This window comes from Coregonus lavaretus (assembly GCF_964263955.1).
Source record: "Coregonus lavaretus genome assembly, contig: HAP1_SCAFFOLD_47, whole genome shotgun sequence".
NCBI classification, from domain to species: Eukaryota; Metazoa; Chordata; class Actinopteri; order Salmoniformes; family Salmonidae; genus Coregonus; species Coregonus lavaretus.
Genome location: NW_028161510.1, coordinates 2,321,563 through 2,339,324, shown reverse-complemented (window position 1 = coordinate 2,339,324; position 17,762 = coordinate 2,321,563). Strand labels below are relative to the sequence as shown.

Sequence of the window (17,762 nt, the reverse complement as noted above, 5' to 3'; positions counted from 1 at the left end):
AAAGAGGATATTTTAGTGAAGGAAGACGAGGACCTTTTTCAAGTGAAAGAGGAGGAGGAGGAAGAAGTTTTGAGAGTGAAAGAGGAGGGGAATGAAGAGAAGATGACTGTCACAGTGAAAGGGGAGGAGGAGGATGAAGAGGAGGAGACTGGAGATCAGATTAACACCGGTGAGTATTGTCTTAAAAACAGGGGCACAAACTATGCAGTAGTTGAACTAATGTGTGTTTTTAAAGGGGCGAGTTGTTATGTTGGTCTGTACTGTAGGAGTTGTTATGTTGGTCTGTACTGTAGGAGGTGTTATGTTGGTCTGTACTGTAGGAGTTGTTATGTTGGTCTGTACTGTAGGAGTTGTTATGTTGGTCTGTACTGTAGGAGTTGTTATGTTGGTCTGTACTGTAGGAGTTGTTATGTTGGTCTGTACTGTAGGAGTTGTTATGGTGCTGTAGGAGTTGTTATGTTGGTCTGTGCTGTAGGAGTTGTTATGTTGGTCTGTGCTGTAGGAGTTGTTATGTTGGTCTGTGCTGTAGGAGTTGTTATGTTGGTCTGTGCTGTAGGAGTTGTTATGTTGGTCTGTGCTGTAGGAGTTGTTATGTTGGTCTGTGCTGTAGGAGTTGTTATGTTGGTCTGTGCTGTAGGAGTTGTTATGTTGGTCTGTACTGTAGGAGTTGTTATGTTGGTCTGTACTGTAGGAGTTGTTATGTTGGTCTGTACTGTAGGAGTTGTTATGTTGGTCTGTACTGTAGGAGTTGTTATGTTGGTCTGTACCAGGGGCGGTGTGTTCAATAGGGCGATATGGGCGACGCACTGCCAAACGGGAAAATGAAGGGATTTTTTTTCTAATCAATTATATCACGGCAACAGTAGTTATCAGTGTTGTAATCTATCTGCCACAGTGCCACACTGCCACTAAATGTCCAATCAGGCTAAAGTCGTGCTTCAAATGGCTCCCCCCCCTTTTGGGGCGATTTCAGTCAGGTTGAAAATCGCCCAGAAGTCTGTCATAGACTCCCATGTAAAATCTTTTTTTTTCAAATTTCAGAGCTTTCAACTGAATCTCCAAGGGTGTCTGAGGGCTTGCACTTACGCGCTTTCGTCATACGTAACGTAACCATGAACGTAACTAAGAAAAGAGAGGGTAGCAGCCTCAATCAATTCACTACTACTATCAACATGGCTAGGCTTCAGTGCAACTCGATTGTGTCTTTGAAAGAAGTTCCTTTTTGTCGGCGAACAAATGAAGATAAATTGGCAACGAAACAATTAGGACCTCCCAGACCAAATTTAATAATTCAACAGGTTTCTACTAAAGGGGGGAAGTCCTACACCCGAGGATTTTCCAAAAATTGGTATGAACGAAAAACCTGGCTAGCAGGCTGCGATGTAGCTAATGCAGTTTTCTGCTACCCCTGCTTACTCATTCACCCTGAAGGCGGCACTTCAGACAGCACCGCTTGGACAGCGACTGGTGTAACCGACATGCACCATCTTTCAGAAAAGATTAAGAAACATGAGCTGTCAAAGACCCACATGGATAGCTGTTTGAGAATTTCTGCTTTGGGGAGAGTGAATATTGCCACTCAACTGGATGAGGGATACAGGCTAGCTGTCCGCCGCCACAACGATGAGGTTAGCAAGAACCGCCATATCCTCAGCCGGCTAATCCAGTCTGTGAAGTTTTGCGGAGTGTTTGAGTTAGCTTTGCGAGGCAAAGATGAAACTGAGGGCTCCACCAACCCTGGTATTTTTCTTGGACTTGTCAACTTTGTGGCACAATTAGATGAGGTGTTTGATGACCATCTTAAAAATGCTAAAGTTTTCAAGGGCACATCAAAGACCATTCAAAACGAGGTACTGGAGTGTATGCTAGCGGTCACGAGGGAACATATTGTGGAGGAGGTGAAGTCTGCGAACTTCGTAGCTATCCAAGCTGACGAGACCACGGATGTTTCTACACAGACACAGTTGGTGCTTGTGCTGAGGTACATAGATAGCAAGCACAAAGTGCAGGAGCGCTTTTTTGAGTTCCTTCCCATCTCGGAATCAACCTCAGTCTCAATCGCCAGTGTACTTTTGGAGAGACTGAACGGTCTTTTTGCCGATGACGAGAAAGTCAAACTCATTGCGCAAGCTTACGATGGAGCCAGTGTGATGAGGGGAGAGAAGGCTGGTGTGCAGAAAAATGTGCGTGAGCATTTCAAGAATGCCCATTACGTGCATTGCTATGCGCATCAGCTGAATTTGATCATGCAGCAAGCTACTTCTCGCATCAAAAAAGTGAACATTTTCTTTTCCGATCTGAGCGGGATTACAACTTTTTTTTCCCGGTCACCCAAACGCACCAGCATTCTTGACCAGACTGTTGCACGAAGACTGCCCAGACCTTCATCCACACGGTGGAACTTCAACAGCAGAGTCGTGAACACTGTCTACGAGAATCGAGACGACCTCATAGAATGTTTTGAAGCCATCCGGACGGGTTCATTGGGTTCATTTGACAAGGCCACAGTGAGAGAGGCATCTGGCTACGTGAGGATGCTGCATGATGAAGATTTTATTTTTTTCCTGCGGCTTTTTCACAAAATCATGCCCCACGTCGACATTCTGTACCAGAAGCTACAGAAGAAGGACATCGATGCTGTCTTTATCAAAAGTGCCCTCGACAGCTTCACAAGCAGTGTGCAGGCCATAAGGTAAGATTAAACAATATCATTCGATCTTTCTCAAAGCAGAGCTTTATTTGAAAATGTATGCATGAAAGGAGACTGCATTTGTGTTTGAAATTACATTATTCTTATGGCCTTATGGCCAGTGGTGTAATCTATTTTATTTTATATACTATGTGTACTGTGCAGTGGTGCTCATAAGTGTATGAACACATTCTAAAGTTGACTAAAAAGAGGAATAAAAAAATCATCTTTTGGAAATTTATCTTAATGACTTAATTAAAAAAGTTGGAAAATCCAACCTTTATGGACACCAATTTTCTTTTCTTTTTTATTCCTCTTTTTAGTCAACTTTAGCATGGGATCATAAGCTTATGAGCACCACTGTATACTGTGCTGAACATCCAGGCTATGTGAGACACAAAGGCTAACTTAAACACTAAAGACTTTATGCATCCCTGCCCATTTTAAGTGGAACTGAAGTATTTGTACTATACATCATGGATACATTGCATATACCTGTGCATCACATAGACAACAATACTGTACAAAGCCAACAAACACATTGGTCTGTTTGCCTTCAGGGACTCCTCTCAACAGCAGCTGCAAGAAGCAACAGGAGCCAAAAGACCCAGAACAGCTTTGAGAGAAGAGGAGAAGCAGAGGCTGTCTGAAGAGGTCTGCAACACCATCCTGGATCACACCAAAGAAAGGTTCTCTTTCTCTGGCCACCTTGTGAGTGCTACCTTACTGCAAGCAGACATGTTTGAAAGGTACTGCCATTCATTTCCTGATGAGGCTCTGAATGCCACTGTGAATGCATACCCCATGCTGAGCAAGGCAAAGCTCAAGACAGAACTATCTCTGATCTATGAGAATCCTGAATACAAGGGAGGCTGTGGTGCACTGGCACTGTACCAGGTTCTCATGAGCTACAACCTCCAGGAGACGTTCTCTGAGACTGTGACTCTGTTGAACATCCTCATAACTACTCCCATGACAACAGCTGAAGCTGAGAGATGTTTCTCAACTTTGACACGAGTTAAGACATTCCTGCGAAATTCAATGGGCCAGGAACGTCTGAATGCACTGGCCATGCTTTCCATGGAGAGGGAACTAGTCCTCAGCATGCCTGATTTCAATGAGAAAGTCATTGAACGCTTTGCTGTATTGAAACAGAGAAGAGAACAGTTTCAGTACAAGTAATGTAGCCTCTCTCTCTCTTTGTCCCTCCCTCCCTGTCTCTTTAACACACACACGCCCAAATCAGTTCACAGTTGATGTTGTTTAAAATAGTTATTTTTCATTTTAAAAAAAAGTAAAACAAACAAAAAAACCTGTTCATGTTCATTTTTACAAATCTATACAATTGGCCAGAATATGGTTGTTCATTTTTACAAAGCCATACAGATAGCTGTGTTTACCTTTTCTAGAAATTACTTTCAAATTCTGTTTTCAGGCAAAATGTCTATCACTGTTCATTTTCACAAATCTATACAAGAGGGCAGAATATGGAAGTCTATAAAAATGTCTTATTACCAATAACTTGCATCAATGTTTTCAGTAGCCTCTATCAAAAGCTCCTGCTTGCTTGTTGTGAATTATGCTCAGGTGCACATATTTCCAATTCAACCATGAGGCAAAAAATGTGGTAAAAGCTCTTGTTGATCCTGCAATCTGAACAAATACCAAGATAATGTATTTTCAGCTGATATTTCATTTGTTTATGGAAATGCATATTGTTTATGCAGTGTTGAGGAATGTGAAAGAACACCCTTGATTATTTTTACTGTGATAACTTATTTTGATTTTGTAAGCCAACACTTTTGAGATCAGTCAATAAATGCTTCTGGTTTTGACTTATATGCTGCCCCTGTCTTCATGTTGTTGCTGGACATATCTTTTTAAAAATGTGTGTAGGTCACCTAAATCATCAGAAAAATTGCCCCCCCTGAGAATTTTTTCAGGAGCCGCCACTGGTCTGTACTGTAGGAGTTGTTATGTTGGTCTGTACTGTAGGAGTTGTTATGTTGGTCTGTACTGTAGGAGTTGTTAAAGACTGGGGGCCACCAACAAAACGTTAACTATGAAAAACAGCGTCTCTACAGGGAGAGGAAGAAAGGCCAGATTAGAGAAAAGGCCTGGAATATAAAAAATGCAGAGAGGAAATGCAATGCCAGATCAGCCAAGCCTGAGGCAGTCGAGAGGAGATGAGGAAATGGAAAATCCAAGGAGGAGGCTGTAGTTGTTTAACTTGCACGTAATGACAGACATCTCTTTCTGTAGCGCTTTGTTCAATACTCAACATCCCATAAGAACCACACGTTTTGAATGACGCATCTTAGGAATGACCCAAACAACTTAATAATCATTTCAAAATAACGAAATATGTGGGTCATTCCACCAAACCGGTACGATGTTTTACGGTGGCGTATTGCTGCCACTGAGATTTTTTATATATAATTATTATGAGATAAGATCACGTTATTCTGAAATAATTCAGTAAATGAATGATAACATTACTAGGAAAAAGTTATCGTTATTATGAGAAAGATCGTGTTATAATTAGAAAGATGTCGTTATTGCGAAATAACCCAGTTGCACTTTATTATGAGAAAGAGCCTTCATTATGCTGAAACGTCCGCATTAGCTACTGGCAAGCTTGGCTTCCTCTCAAGCACAGGTTGACATTATGGCCGGTTTGTTTGAGTTGATCAACTTTTATTTTCTCATCGGTTTGAGGCATTGAGAGATATTCATGTAATTGAGCAATATGGATGGTGTTGTCAATAGTTGACATACATTGCGGAGAAATATCGGACCTCCTTGACATAGCGTTATTCCTTCTTGATCAACTGGGACAACGTGAAGCATCATGGATACAATCTAATACATCTTAAATGCATCAAAGTGGGATATGCAGTGATCCAAAATACAGTCAGACGTTTAGTGCAACGGAGACGCAGGAATCACATTCGACTACGTCTTTACAGGAACCCAGGTCCGATTTTTTTTGTGGCACGTTAACTCCTATGATAAGCTGAAGCCATATGGCATTTGTAATAATACGTTTAGGAGATAGGTTAAAGGGTTAAGGTTAGGGTGAGGGGAAGGGTTAGCTAACATGCTAAGTAGTTGCAAAGTATCTAAAAAATAGTAAGTAGTTGAAAAGCTTCTAATTAGCTAAAATGCTAAATTTGTCCATGATGAGATTCAAACTCGCAACCTTTGGTTTGCTAGACATTCATGTTATAAGACCAATCATTCTACTTTTGTTTGTGCCTTAAGTAACCATACCATACATAGCATATCATACTAATTTGAGTGTCCCGGATTTACATTTTCTATGTTACGTTTAGTCTATGAGACCAGGCTGGGTGAAGGGATAAAAGAGGATGATAGCAGTGTGATGATTGTCCGTCTCGCTTCCGCATTGTCTCCGTGCTGCTGTGCTGTTTGTTGCTACTTGGCTACCTGCCAAACTATTCACGTTTTACTTTAAATAAACGTTTAATCAATCTCTGTGTTCAACAAATTTACCAACTTTTTAGTTTTGTCCTCACTCATCTTTTTTCGTTAAACTTTTTCACCCCGGACGTTTATCCCGAGACAGAAGAGTCATTTTCCTGTGCGTTTTAGCTGCCAACTTTACGTTATTTTCCTTTTTTCCATCGCAACTTTTTTCCCTTATTCAACTTTTTCACTCCGGACGCTTTATCTGGACATGGTTCATCAACATCTTCAACAGCCGAAGCTAAGTAGTAACATTAACATGATGTCTTCTAATTGCAGTCGCTGTACTCATAATATACAGGAGAATTCTCGCCTTACGGCGAGAATAGCTGTGCTACAAGCCCAGCTTCAGACGCAATCGTTAGGCAAGGGTAATATCAGTGTAGGAAAGGAAGAAACAGCGTCTGTGCCACCAGTAAGTACAGACAGTAACGTTAGTATAAATCCCCCCGCACAGTCCCCGCAGCCGGACAACTTTCTCATGGCTTCTGGAGGGAAATACTGTTGGAATGCTCAACCGGTGTCGCTCATTCAGCCGACAGAAACCTTCAACCGGTTTTCCCCATTATGTAGCGAGTCGGAGTCTGAGTCTGAGTCTTCTCTAGTCTCTACTCCTCCCGTTACGGGGTCTGAGACTCCGAAGGCTCCCACCATTAGCTCTGACAAATTGAAAACCCTAGTCATTGGCGACTCCATTACCCGCAGTATTAGACTTAAAACGAATCACCCAGCGATCATACACTGTTTACCAGGGGGCAGGGCTACCGACGTTAAGGCTAATCTAAAGATGGTGCTGGCTAAAGCTAAAACTGGCGAGTGTAGAGAGTATAGAGATATTGTTATCCACGTCGGCACCAACGATGTTAGGATGAAACAGTCAGAGGTCACCAAGTGCAATATAGCTTCAGCGTGTAAATCAGCTAGAAAGATGTGTCGGCATCGAGTAATTGTCTCTGGCCCCCTCCCAGTTAGGGGAAGTGACGAGCTCTACAGCAGAGTCTCAGCACTTAATCGCTGGTTGAAAACTGTTTTCTGCCCCTCCCAAAAGATAACATTTGTGGATAATTGGCCCTCTTTCTGGGACTCACCCACAAACAGGACCAAGCCTGACCTGCTGAGGAGTGACGGACTCCATCCTAGCTGGAGGGGTGCTCTCCTCTTATCTACCAACATAGATAGGGCTCTAACTCCTCTAGCCCCACAGTGAAATAGGGTGCAGGCCAGGCAGCAGGCTGTTAGCCAACCTGCCAGCTTAGTGGAGTCTGCCAATAGCACAGTCAGTGTAGTCAGCTCAGCCATACCCATTGAGACTGTGTCTGTGCCTCGACCTAGGTTGGGCAAAACTAAACATGGCGGTGTTCACCCTAGCAATCTTATTAGGATAAAGACCTCCTCCATTCCTGCCATTATTGAAAGAGATCGTGATACCTCACATCTCAAAATAGGGTTACTTAATGTTAGATCCCTCACTTCAAAGGCAGTCATAGTCAATGAACTAATCACTGATCATAATCTTGATGTGATTGGCCTGACTGAAACATGGCTTAAGCCTGATGAATTTGCTGTGTTAAATGAGGCCTCACCTCCTGGTTACACTAGTGACCATATTCCCCGTGCATCCCGCAAAGGCGGAGGTGTTGCTAACATTTACGATAGCAAATTTCAATTTACAAAAAAAAATATGGCGTTTTCATCTTTTGAGCTTCTAGTCATGAAATCTATGCAGCCTACTCAATCACTTTTTATAGCTACTGTTTACAGGCCTCCTGGGCCATATACAGCGTTCCTCTCTGAGTTTCCTGAATTCCTATCAGACCTTGTAGTCATAGCAGATCATATTCTAATTTTTGGTGATTTTAATATTCACATGGAGAAGTCCACAGACCCACTCCAAAAGTCTTTCGGAGCCATTATCGACTCAGTGGGTTTTGTCCAACATGTCTCTGGACCTACTCACTGCCACAGTCATACTCTGGACCTAGTTTTGTCCCATGGAATAAATGTTGTAGATCTTAATGTTTTTCCACAAAATCCTGGACTATCGGACCACCATTTTATTACGTTTGCAATCGCAACAAATAATCTGCTCAGACCCCAACCAAGGAGCATCAAAAGTCGTGCTATAAATTCTCAGACAACACAAAAATTCATTGATGCCCTTCCAGACTCCTTCTGCCTACCCAAGGACGTCAGAGGACAAAAATCAGTTAACCACTTAACTGAGGAACTCAATTTAACCTTGCGCAATACCCTAGATGCAGTTGCACCCCTAAAAACGAAAAACATTTGTCATAAGAAACTAGCTCCCTGGTATACAGAAAATACCCGAGCTTTGAAGCAAGCTTCCAGGAAATTGGAACGGAAATGGCGCCACACCAAACTGGAAGTCTTCCGACTAGCTTGGAAAGACAGTACCGTGCAGTACCGAAGAGCCCTCACTGCTGCTCGATCATCCTACTTTTCCAACTTAATCGAGGAAAATAAGAACAATCCAAAATTTCTTTTTGATACTGTTGCAAAGCTAACTAAAAAGCAGCATTCCCCAAGAGAGGATGGCTTTCACTTCAGCAGTGATAAATTCATGAACTTCTTTGAGGAAAAGATCATGACCATTAGAAAGCAAATTACGGACTCCTCTTTGAATCTGCGTATTCCTCCAGGGCTTAGCTGTCCTGGATCTGCACAGCTCTGCGAGGGCCTGGGATCGGGAGAGACACTTAAGTGTTTTAGTACTATATCTCTTGACACAATGATGAAAATAATCATGGCCTCTAAACCTTCAAGCTGCATACTGGATCCTATTCCTACTAAACTGCTGAAGGAGCTGCTTCCTGTGCTTGGCCCTCCTATGTTGAACATAATAAACAGCTCTCTATCCACCGGATGTGTACCAAACTCACTAAAAGTGGCAGTGATAAAGCCTCTCTTGAAAAAGCCAAACCTTGACCCGGAAAATATAAAAAACTATCGGCCTATATCGAATCTTCCATTCCTCTCAAACATTTTAGAAAAAGCTGTTGCGCAGCAACTCACTGCCTTTCTGAAGACAAACAATGTATACGAAATGCTTCAGTCTGGTTTTAGACCCCATCATAGCACTGAGACTGCACTTGTGAAGGTGGTAAATGACCTTTTAATGGCGTCAGACCGAGGCTCTGCATCTGTCCTCGTGCTACTAGACCTTAGTGCTGCCTTTGACACCATCGATCACCACATTCTTTTGGAGAGACTGGAAACCCAAATTGGTCTACACGGACAAGTTCTGGCCTGGTTTAGATCCTACCTGTCGGAAAGATATCAGTTTGTCTCTGTGAATGGTCTGTCCTCCGACAAATCAACTGTACATTTCGGTGTTCCTCAAGGTTCCGTTTTAGGACCACTATTGTTTTCACTATATATTTTACCTCTTGGGGATGTTATTCGAAAACATAATGTTAACTTTCACTGCTATGCGGATGACACACAGCTGTACATTTCAATGAAGCATGGTGAAGCCCCAAAATTGCCCTCGCTAGAAGCCTGTGTTTCAGACATAAGGAAGTGGATGGCTGAAAACTTTTTACTTTTAAACTCGGACAAAACAGAGATGCTTGTTCTAGGTCCCAAGAAACAAAGAGATCTTCTGTTAAATCTGACAATTCATCTTGATGGTTGTAAAGTCGTCTCAAATAAAACTGTGAAGGACCTAGGCGTTACTCTTGACCCTGATCTCTCTTTTGACGAACATATCAAGACTGTTTCAAGGACAGCTTTTTTCCATCTACGTAACATTGCAAAAATCAGAAATTTTCTGTCCAAAAATGATGCAGAAAAATTAATCCATGCATTTGTTACTTCTAGGTTAGACTACTGCAATGCTCTATTTTCCGGCTACCCGGATAAAGCACTAAATAAACTTCAGTTAGTGCTAAATACGGCTGCTAGAATCCTGACTAGAACCAAGAAATGTGATCATATTACTCCAGTGCTAGCTTCCCTACACTGGCTTCCTGTTAAGGCAAGGGCTGATTTCAAGGTTTTACTGTTAACCTATAAAGCGTTACATGGGCTTGCTCCTACCTATCTTTCCGAGTTGGTCCTGCCGTACATACCAATACGTACGCTACGGTCACAAGACGCAGGCCTCCTAATTGTCCCTAGAATTTCTAAGCAAACAGCGGGAGGCAGGGCTTTCTCCTATAGATCTCCATTTTTATGGAACAGTCTGCCTACCCATGTGAGAGACGCAGACTTGGTCTCAACCTTTAAGTCTTTACTGAAGACTTATCTCTTCAGTAGGTCATATGATTGAGTGTAGTCTGGCCCAGGAGTGTGAAGGTGAACGGAAAGGCTGGAGCAACGAACAGCCCTTGCTGTCTCTGCCAGGCCGGTTCCCCTCTCCACTGGGGTTCTCTGCCTCTAACCCTGTTGCAGGGGCTGAGTCACTGGCTTGCTGGTGCTCTTTCATGCCGTCCCTGGGAGGGGTGCGTCACTTGAGTGGGTTGAGTTACTGACGTGATCTTCCTGTCTGGGTTGGCGCCCCCCCCTTGGTTTGTGCTGTGGTGGAGACCTCTGTGGGCTATACTCGGCCTTGTCTCAGGATTGTAAGTTGGTGGTTGGGGATATCCCTCTAGTGGTGCGGGGGCTGTGCTTTGGCGGAGTGGGTGGGGTTATATCCTTCCTGTTTGGCCCTGTCCGGGGGTTTCTTCGGATGGGGCCACAGTGTCTCCGGACCGCTCCTGTCTCAGCCTCCAGTATTTATGCTGCAGTAGTTTATGTGTCGGGGGGCTGGGGTTAGTTGGTTATACCTGGAGTACTTCTCCTGTCTTATCCAGTGTCCTGTGTGAATTTAAGTATGCTCTCTCTAATTCTCTCGTTCTCTCTTTCTCTCTGAGAACCTGAGCCCTAGGACCATACGTCAGGACTACCGGGCATGATGACACCTTGCTGTCCCCAGTCCGCCTGGCCTTGCTGCTATTCCAGTTTCAACTGTTCTGCCTGCGGCTACGAAACCCCTACCTGTCCCAGACCTGCTGTTTTCAACTCTTAATGATCGGCTATGAAAAGCCAACTGAGAGACCTGAGCCCTAGGACCATACGTCGGGACTACCGGCCGTGGTGACTCCTTGCTGTCCCCAGTCCGCCTGGCCTTGCTGCTATTCCAGTTTAAACTGTTCTGCCTGCGGTTATGGAACCCCTACCTGTCCCAGACCTGCTGTTTTCAACTCTTAATGATTGGCTATGAAAAGCCAACTGAGATTTATTCCTGATTATTATTTGACCATGCTTGTCACTTATGAACATTTTTGAACATCTTGGCATGGTTCTGTTATAATCTCCACCCGGCACAGCCAGAAGAGGACTGGCCACCCCTCATAGCCTGGTTCCTCTCTAGGTTTCTTCCTAGGTTTTCGCCTTTCTAGGGAGTTTTTCCTAGCCACCGTGCTTCTACACCTGCATTACTAGCTGTTTGGGGTTTTAGGCTGGGTTTCTGTACAGCACTTCGAGATATTAGCTGATGTAAGAAGGGCTATATAAAATAAAATTGATTGATTGATTGATTGATTGGATGTACGTGATTTTGGCATGTCCCACACACTGCTCTGCTAACTACAGTGTGTGTAATAAGTGGTTAAATGATACTAAATCCAATTTTTTTTTACATGGTTTTACTGTCCACAATAAGTTATTTGATAAAACAAGTAATTTTGATCATGCATATTGTATTTTCATAATCATATTGAACATTTTGCATGTGTCCCTGAAATTGCTGTCCACCCTGTCATTATGGGGTAACTGCCCCTTTAAGAAACCCACTGATGTTTTCAGTGACATCACTACGAGCATTTTGTCTTTCTTCAATGAAGGCTGAAGCAGTGTCTAGTTGCAGAGTAAGTATTTACACTTATGTTTCATCATTTTCATCATATTACGTGTGTAGTTGGATGTTGTCAAGCTTAACATGTCCACTCTGTCATAGTGAAATATCAATTGATAGAAAAACCTATCAGAACTTTGAAATATATTTGTAAAACAGTACACAGTCAGCTTGCTAACTGTAGTATGTTGCTAAGTGAAGGTCCACCATGTGCTCATTAAATGCTAACATTAGACAAAAATGTCCACCCTGTCATTGTCCACCCTGTCAGCAAGCCTTCCATGACAGGGTGGACATGGTTCATGACAGGAAGGACATGTGCATAGTTTAGGCCACATACTGATAATGTTACACATATTACAACAGCTATTACACACATTTTATAACAGTACATGCTATACATAGTAAGAATGGACAATATGGACAATTTTTTTGCCGATATCGGTATCAGCAAACCTAGTTTGATAATGCAAGCCTAGTTTACCGGGACTGCCAATTAAAGTGTGTAAGGGAACATTTTGAATCGTCTTTTTCAAGGAATGAGATCAAAAGGAGCTGAGATAGCAAGGAGATATCGGGAACGTCGTGATGCTGACCCAGACAGAAGAAGAAAGTACCATGAGAAAGAAAGGGTTTAATTGGAAAAAAGACAGAGAGACTGGAAAGAAGAAGGGTGTCAATGAGCTCAGTGAGAGAGAGAAGAGGGCAAAAATAAAGAAATGGAGAGAGGCAAAAAGTCAAGCCAGAGCCAGAAACAGGTCCAGTGCTTTGCTACAGTCAGAGACACCACCCAACTCCCCTGCTGAAACTCCTGAAAATCAGCATGAGCCAGGGCCTTCCAGGTTGCGCTCTGTACAGATTGAAGTGTCTGCATGGAAGTATGTGGAACAGCAACTGCAGAACTGAGCCATGTCTCTGCAGAAAGGGAGAGACTGTTTGGAGATGCGTCCAAGTGATCTTTCTGTAATATTCTGTTTTTTCAAATCAACTGTTCTCCACTTAAAAAACATTTTCCTTCTTGTTCTACAGTTGAATGTTTGACTTTCACTGTGCAGAATGATATACAGAGTTTAACGCTAGAAGGCCACATTAATGTCTCATTTTGGGCATCTTTATTCAGTGGCTGCATGCAGGTAGAGTGGATCAAAAACAGTCTGTTCAACTTGTAATTTCCCCCTACATGGGAAAAGGCATTTTTTACATCATTTTCTTGCATTGTTCCTTGCATTTATGAGGCCATTCAATGACATTTCACAACGTGTCCACCCTGTCATGCCCAGGGTCCACCCTGTCATGTCACTGTCCACCCTGTTATTTTCATGTTCTATGAAAATAAACAAATTATTTTCACAAGTTAGCAAAATCTTTTGTGTGATTCCTTTATAAACAAATGAGGGCCAAATAGTATTGTTTGAAAGTTTGACCAGATATCTTTTTTGTTAGATTTTATTTAGAAAAGAAAGTGCAACTCTCGCTGATTTTATAGAGAAACAAATAGTTTGCCATAATTTCATTATTATCCAAATACTTTTCCCATAAACTAAAATATATTGTTGAGAAAGTGACTAAATAGTTTTCTGAAAATGTACGTTTTATAATCACTATGTAATTACAATGTATTTATTCTGCTTTGAAATTGTCCATGACAGGGTGGACATATTTTGCTGTTTGCATGTAAATTGTCTGCTTGCAGTTAATTTATAAAAAGTGTGGGAGCTTGACCAATATGCATTTCTAACAGCATAACATATACTTAATACAATGAATATGAAGTTCAATGGAAAATCTCAGCTTTTTGGGGGGGTAATGGGGAAGTCTCAAAGGCACCTTATGGTGATATTGACCCAAATGTGTTTTGCCTGAAAACATGTTGCTGATCATGCTGTGGAGGACAAGGAGATCCGCTGACACTGTACTTTGATTATAAAGGTTTATTCATAACAAAGGATTTCAGCGTCGATTTACAGATACCTGCATGCATCTGGAGAACAGTGGACCCAAACGAATATGTTGTTCTGACCTCCTTTGTCCTCACCAAGTATTTATAATCTTTACCAAGATAGGGGTGGTTTCCCCTACAGACCAATCCCATCACTCCACACAACAGACTTCCTCTGTTTTAGGGTACTCCTATAGAACTGCTCTCCAGATGTCTCCCTGGGCCAAATCAACATTTTCTAAGCTACCATTTGCAAACACTAACAAAGTCATAAATTCCTTAGATACCACACTACCATTTGCAAAGTTAACAAAGTCATGAATTCCTTAGATACCACAAATGTTAACTGAAATCTGGACACTGATTGTAGGTCTATAACCTCTCACATAGCCTTAATATTACTTCCTGCAGAAATGTACACCAAATGTAGGCTAAATTCTTACTCGGGAACAGGAGTGGAGAAATATGATTTATTTCTTTCAACATCTTGAGAGAATGCGAATGCACAATGAGATACCACCTGTAGAGGTACTATCTTTATCAGCATCATAAAAGCTGATTAGTATTTCAAGCACATAAAATATGCATCCTAGCCGAACTGCAATCTTAGCAGAAACAGGTTGGCTCGTTTTCACAGCTTTCTATGTCCTTACAACCGGTCAAACTGATGGCATTTGGAAATGATGCAGATAAAATCTTTCCCGTTTTTTAAATGTTTATTGCATTTTCTCCCAAGTCCCTAAACGTCTTTGCTCCGCGAAAGAAGCAGAGATGACAGAGAAAACGTTACCCATTCAAACTAGATTGAAGCATTCATTCTATCGATGTGTGACATTATTCTGGTGAGCAAGGGTTTATTTAGCCTTCTAGGGCAACATAATGACAGAAGAGAAGCTGCATGTATCTAATTATAGACAAGATGACTAACAAATAGCCTACCAAAATGTCGAGAATTATAAGCAGTAACATCTAAATCAGGTTAAAAAAAATATCCTGCACCCCCTGTAAAAAATAAATAAATAATTCCGCAGTCTCTGACTGTAGTCTACAGCGTATTTCCTATATTAGCGAGTTAGGGTCGTGTACGTGCCTCAGATGTCCACTTTATCACATATAATCGGGCTGTTGCGGTTGCAGATGGGTTATTTTCAATTGCGGGTGAACAATCAGCTGACCCGCGCACCACTAGCCACCATACTATTCAGCTTCTACATCTGCGTAGAGGAAATTATTATCTGTAAGAAGTAAGAGAAAAGATATCTGGTTATTTTTTACAATTATTTGTTTTGACATTGTTTGCAAGAATTGTTTTTGTTTGTTAAAGTGCGTTTCCCACTCCAGTCAGCAGATGGCGATGTGAGTCTTTCAGGTGATGATTCTTGCGTGACGTAAAATCTAGTGGACGGGACGCTTCTTCTTCAACAACAACAACAACAACAACCACCATCTCGGTAACTTGCTAGCAAACATAAAACCAAAACATTGAAGCTATTTGGACCATTTTTGTGTATATTAACCTCAGTGTTTTAAACACACTGTATATGTATGTACTAGTTAATCCATTTAATTTCATATTTACGTTGTCAGCTATCTGGCTTGTTCAGTTAGCCCAGCACTAGGTTAGTCGCTAATGCTAACTAGCTAGCTAGCTCACGTCCCCTACTATGAGCTCACTAAGTTACTCTCCCCCTGCTAAAGAAAATGAGGTCTGTTGGACGGAGAAAGAAACTCCCCCGCTGAACTTTACGTGAAAGAAGAAGAATTTACTGTGAAAGAAGAGGAAGTGGAGGAAGCTATCACAGTGAAAGAAGAAGAACAGGATGTTACGGTAGAGGAAGAAGCTTTCGGAGTGAAAGAGGAGGGTGCTGTGTTTGTAGTGAAAGAGGAGGAGATGACTGGTGCATTGAAAGAAGAGGAAGAACGTTTTGAAATGAAGGAGGAGGGGGAGATTACTGTCACATTGGAAGAAGAAGAAGAAGAAGAAGAAGAAGAAGAAGAGGAGACTGGAGATCTGATTAACACCAGTGAGTTCTATCTTAAACAGGGGCACACTATAATAATAATAAATAATATAATATGCCATTTAGCAGACGCTTTTATCCAAAGCGCCTTACAGTCATGCGTGCATACATTTTTGTGTATGGGTGGTCCCGGGGATCGAACCCACTACCTTGGCGTTACAAGCGCCGTGCTCTACCAGCTGAGCTACAGAGGACCACACAATATACACTATGCAGTTGTTGAACTAATGTGTGCTAATAAAATGGCATTCTACTTCAGGTCTACACAATAATTTACCGCCGTAAATTTGTTTTCACGTTAGATCAGGGGTCTCCAACCTTTTCAAGCATGAGAGCTACTTAAAAAAACGAAACATGTCTGTAGCTACTCTTTCTCTTCTTCTAGCTTTCAATTAGGCACATTCTTTATTCTCTTCTAATCTCCAGGAGCGGTGCGTGGGTAAAATCACTGGGGGAACCAGGGGGGGAAAAAGCCATATTACAACCTATGTGTTGTGATAATTGCGTTGTTTGCTCTATAACCTGTTAGTTCATATGCCTCGGGACCGTGATATATACAGTGGGGAAAACAAGTATTTGATACACTGCCGATTTTGCAGGTTTTCCTACTTACAAAGCATGTAGAGGTCTGTAATTTTTATCATAGGTACACTTCAACTGTGAGAGACAGAATCTAAAACAAAAATCCAGAAAATCACATTGTATGATTTTTAAGTAATTAATTTGCATTTTATTGCATGACATAAGTATTTGATCACCTACCAATCAGTAAGAATTCCGTCTCTCACAGACCTGTTAGTTTTTCTTTAAGAAGCCCTCCTGTTCTCCACTCATTACCTGTATTAACTGCACCTGTTTGAACTCGTTACCTGTATAAAAGACACTTGTCCACACACTCAATCAAACAGACTCCAACCTCTCCACAATGGCCAAGACCAGAGAGCTGTGTAAGGACATCAGGGATAAAATTGTAGACCTGCACAAGGCTGGGATGGGCTACAGGACAATAGGCAAGCAGCTTGGTGAGAAGGCAACAACTGTTGGCGCAATTATTAGAAAATGGAAGAAGTTCAAGATGACGGTCAATCACCCTCGGTCTGGGGCTCCATGCAAGATCTCACCTATTGGGGCATCAATGATCATGAGAAAGGTGAGGGATCAGCCCAGAACTACACGGCAGGACCTTGTCAATGACCTGAAGAGAGCTGGGACCACAGTCTCAAAGAAAACCATTAGTAACACACTACGCCGTTATGGATTAAAATCCTGCAGCGCACGCAAGGTCCCCCTGCTCAAGCCAGCGCATGTCCAGGCCCGTCTGAAGTTTACCAATGACCATCTGGATGATCCAGAGGAGGAATGGGAGAAGGTCATGTGGTCTGATGAGACAAAAATAGAGCTTTTTGGTCTAAACTCCACTCGCCGTGTTTGGAGGAAGAAGAAGGATGAGTACAACCCCAAGAACACCATCCCAACCGTGAAGCATGGAGGTGGAAACATCATTCTTTGGGGATGCTTTTCTGCAAAGGGGACAGGACGACTGCACCGTATTGAGGGGAGGATGGATGGGGCCATGTATCGCGAGATCTTGGCCAACAACCTCCTTTCCTCAGTAAGAGCATTGAAGATGGGTCGTGGCTGGGTCTTCCAGCATGACAACGACCCAAAACAGACAGCCAGGGCAACTAAGGAGTTGCTCCGTAAGAAGCATCTCAAGGTCCTGGAGTGGCATAGCCAGTCTCCAGACCTGAACCCCATAGAAAATAT

At 42.3% G+C, this 17,762-nt stretch overlaps 1 protein-coding gene across 1 annotated transcript in view; it reads left to right on the top strand.

Moving 5' to 3' along the window:
- The window catches only part of LOC311120521 (uncharacterized protein), a gene marked incomplete at its 3' end in the record, with an annotated part of 53,307 nt that extends 40,634 nt beyond the window's left edge, over positions 1-12,673 (top strand). Inside the window, exon 2 of the mRNA XM_084195106.1 lies at positions 12,573-12,673. Coding sequence (XP_084051232.1) covers positions 12,573-12,673 — 101 coding nt within the window. The remainder of the gene's footprint in view (positions 1-12,572) is intronic.
- Between the last annotated feature and the right edge of the window lie 5,089 nt (positions 12,674-17,762).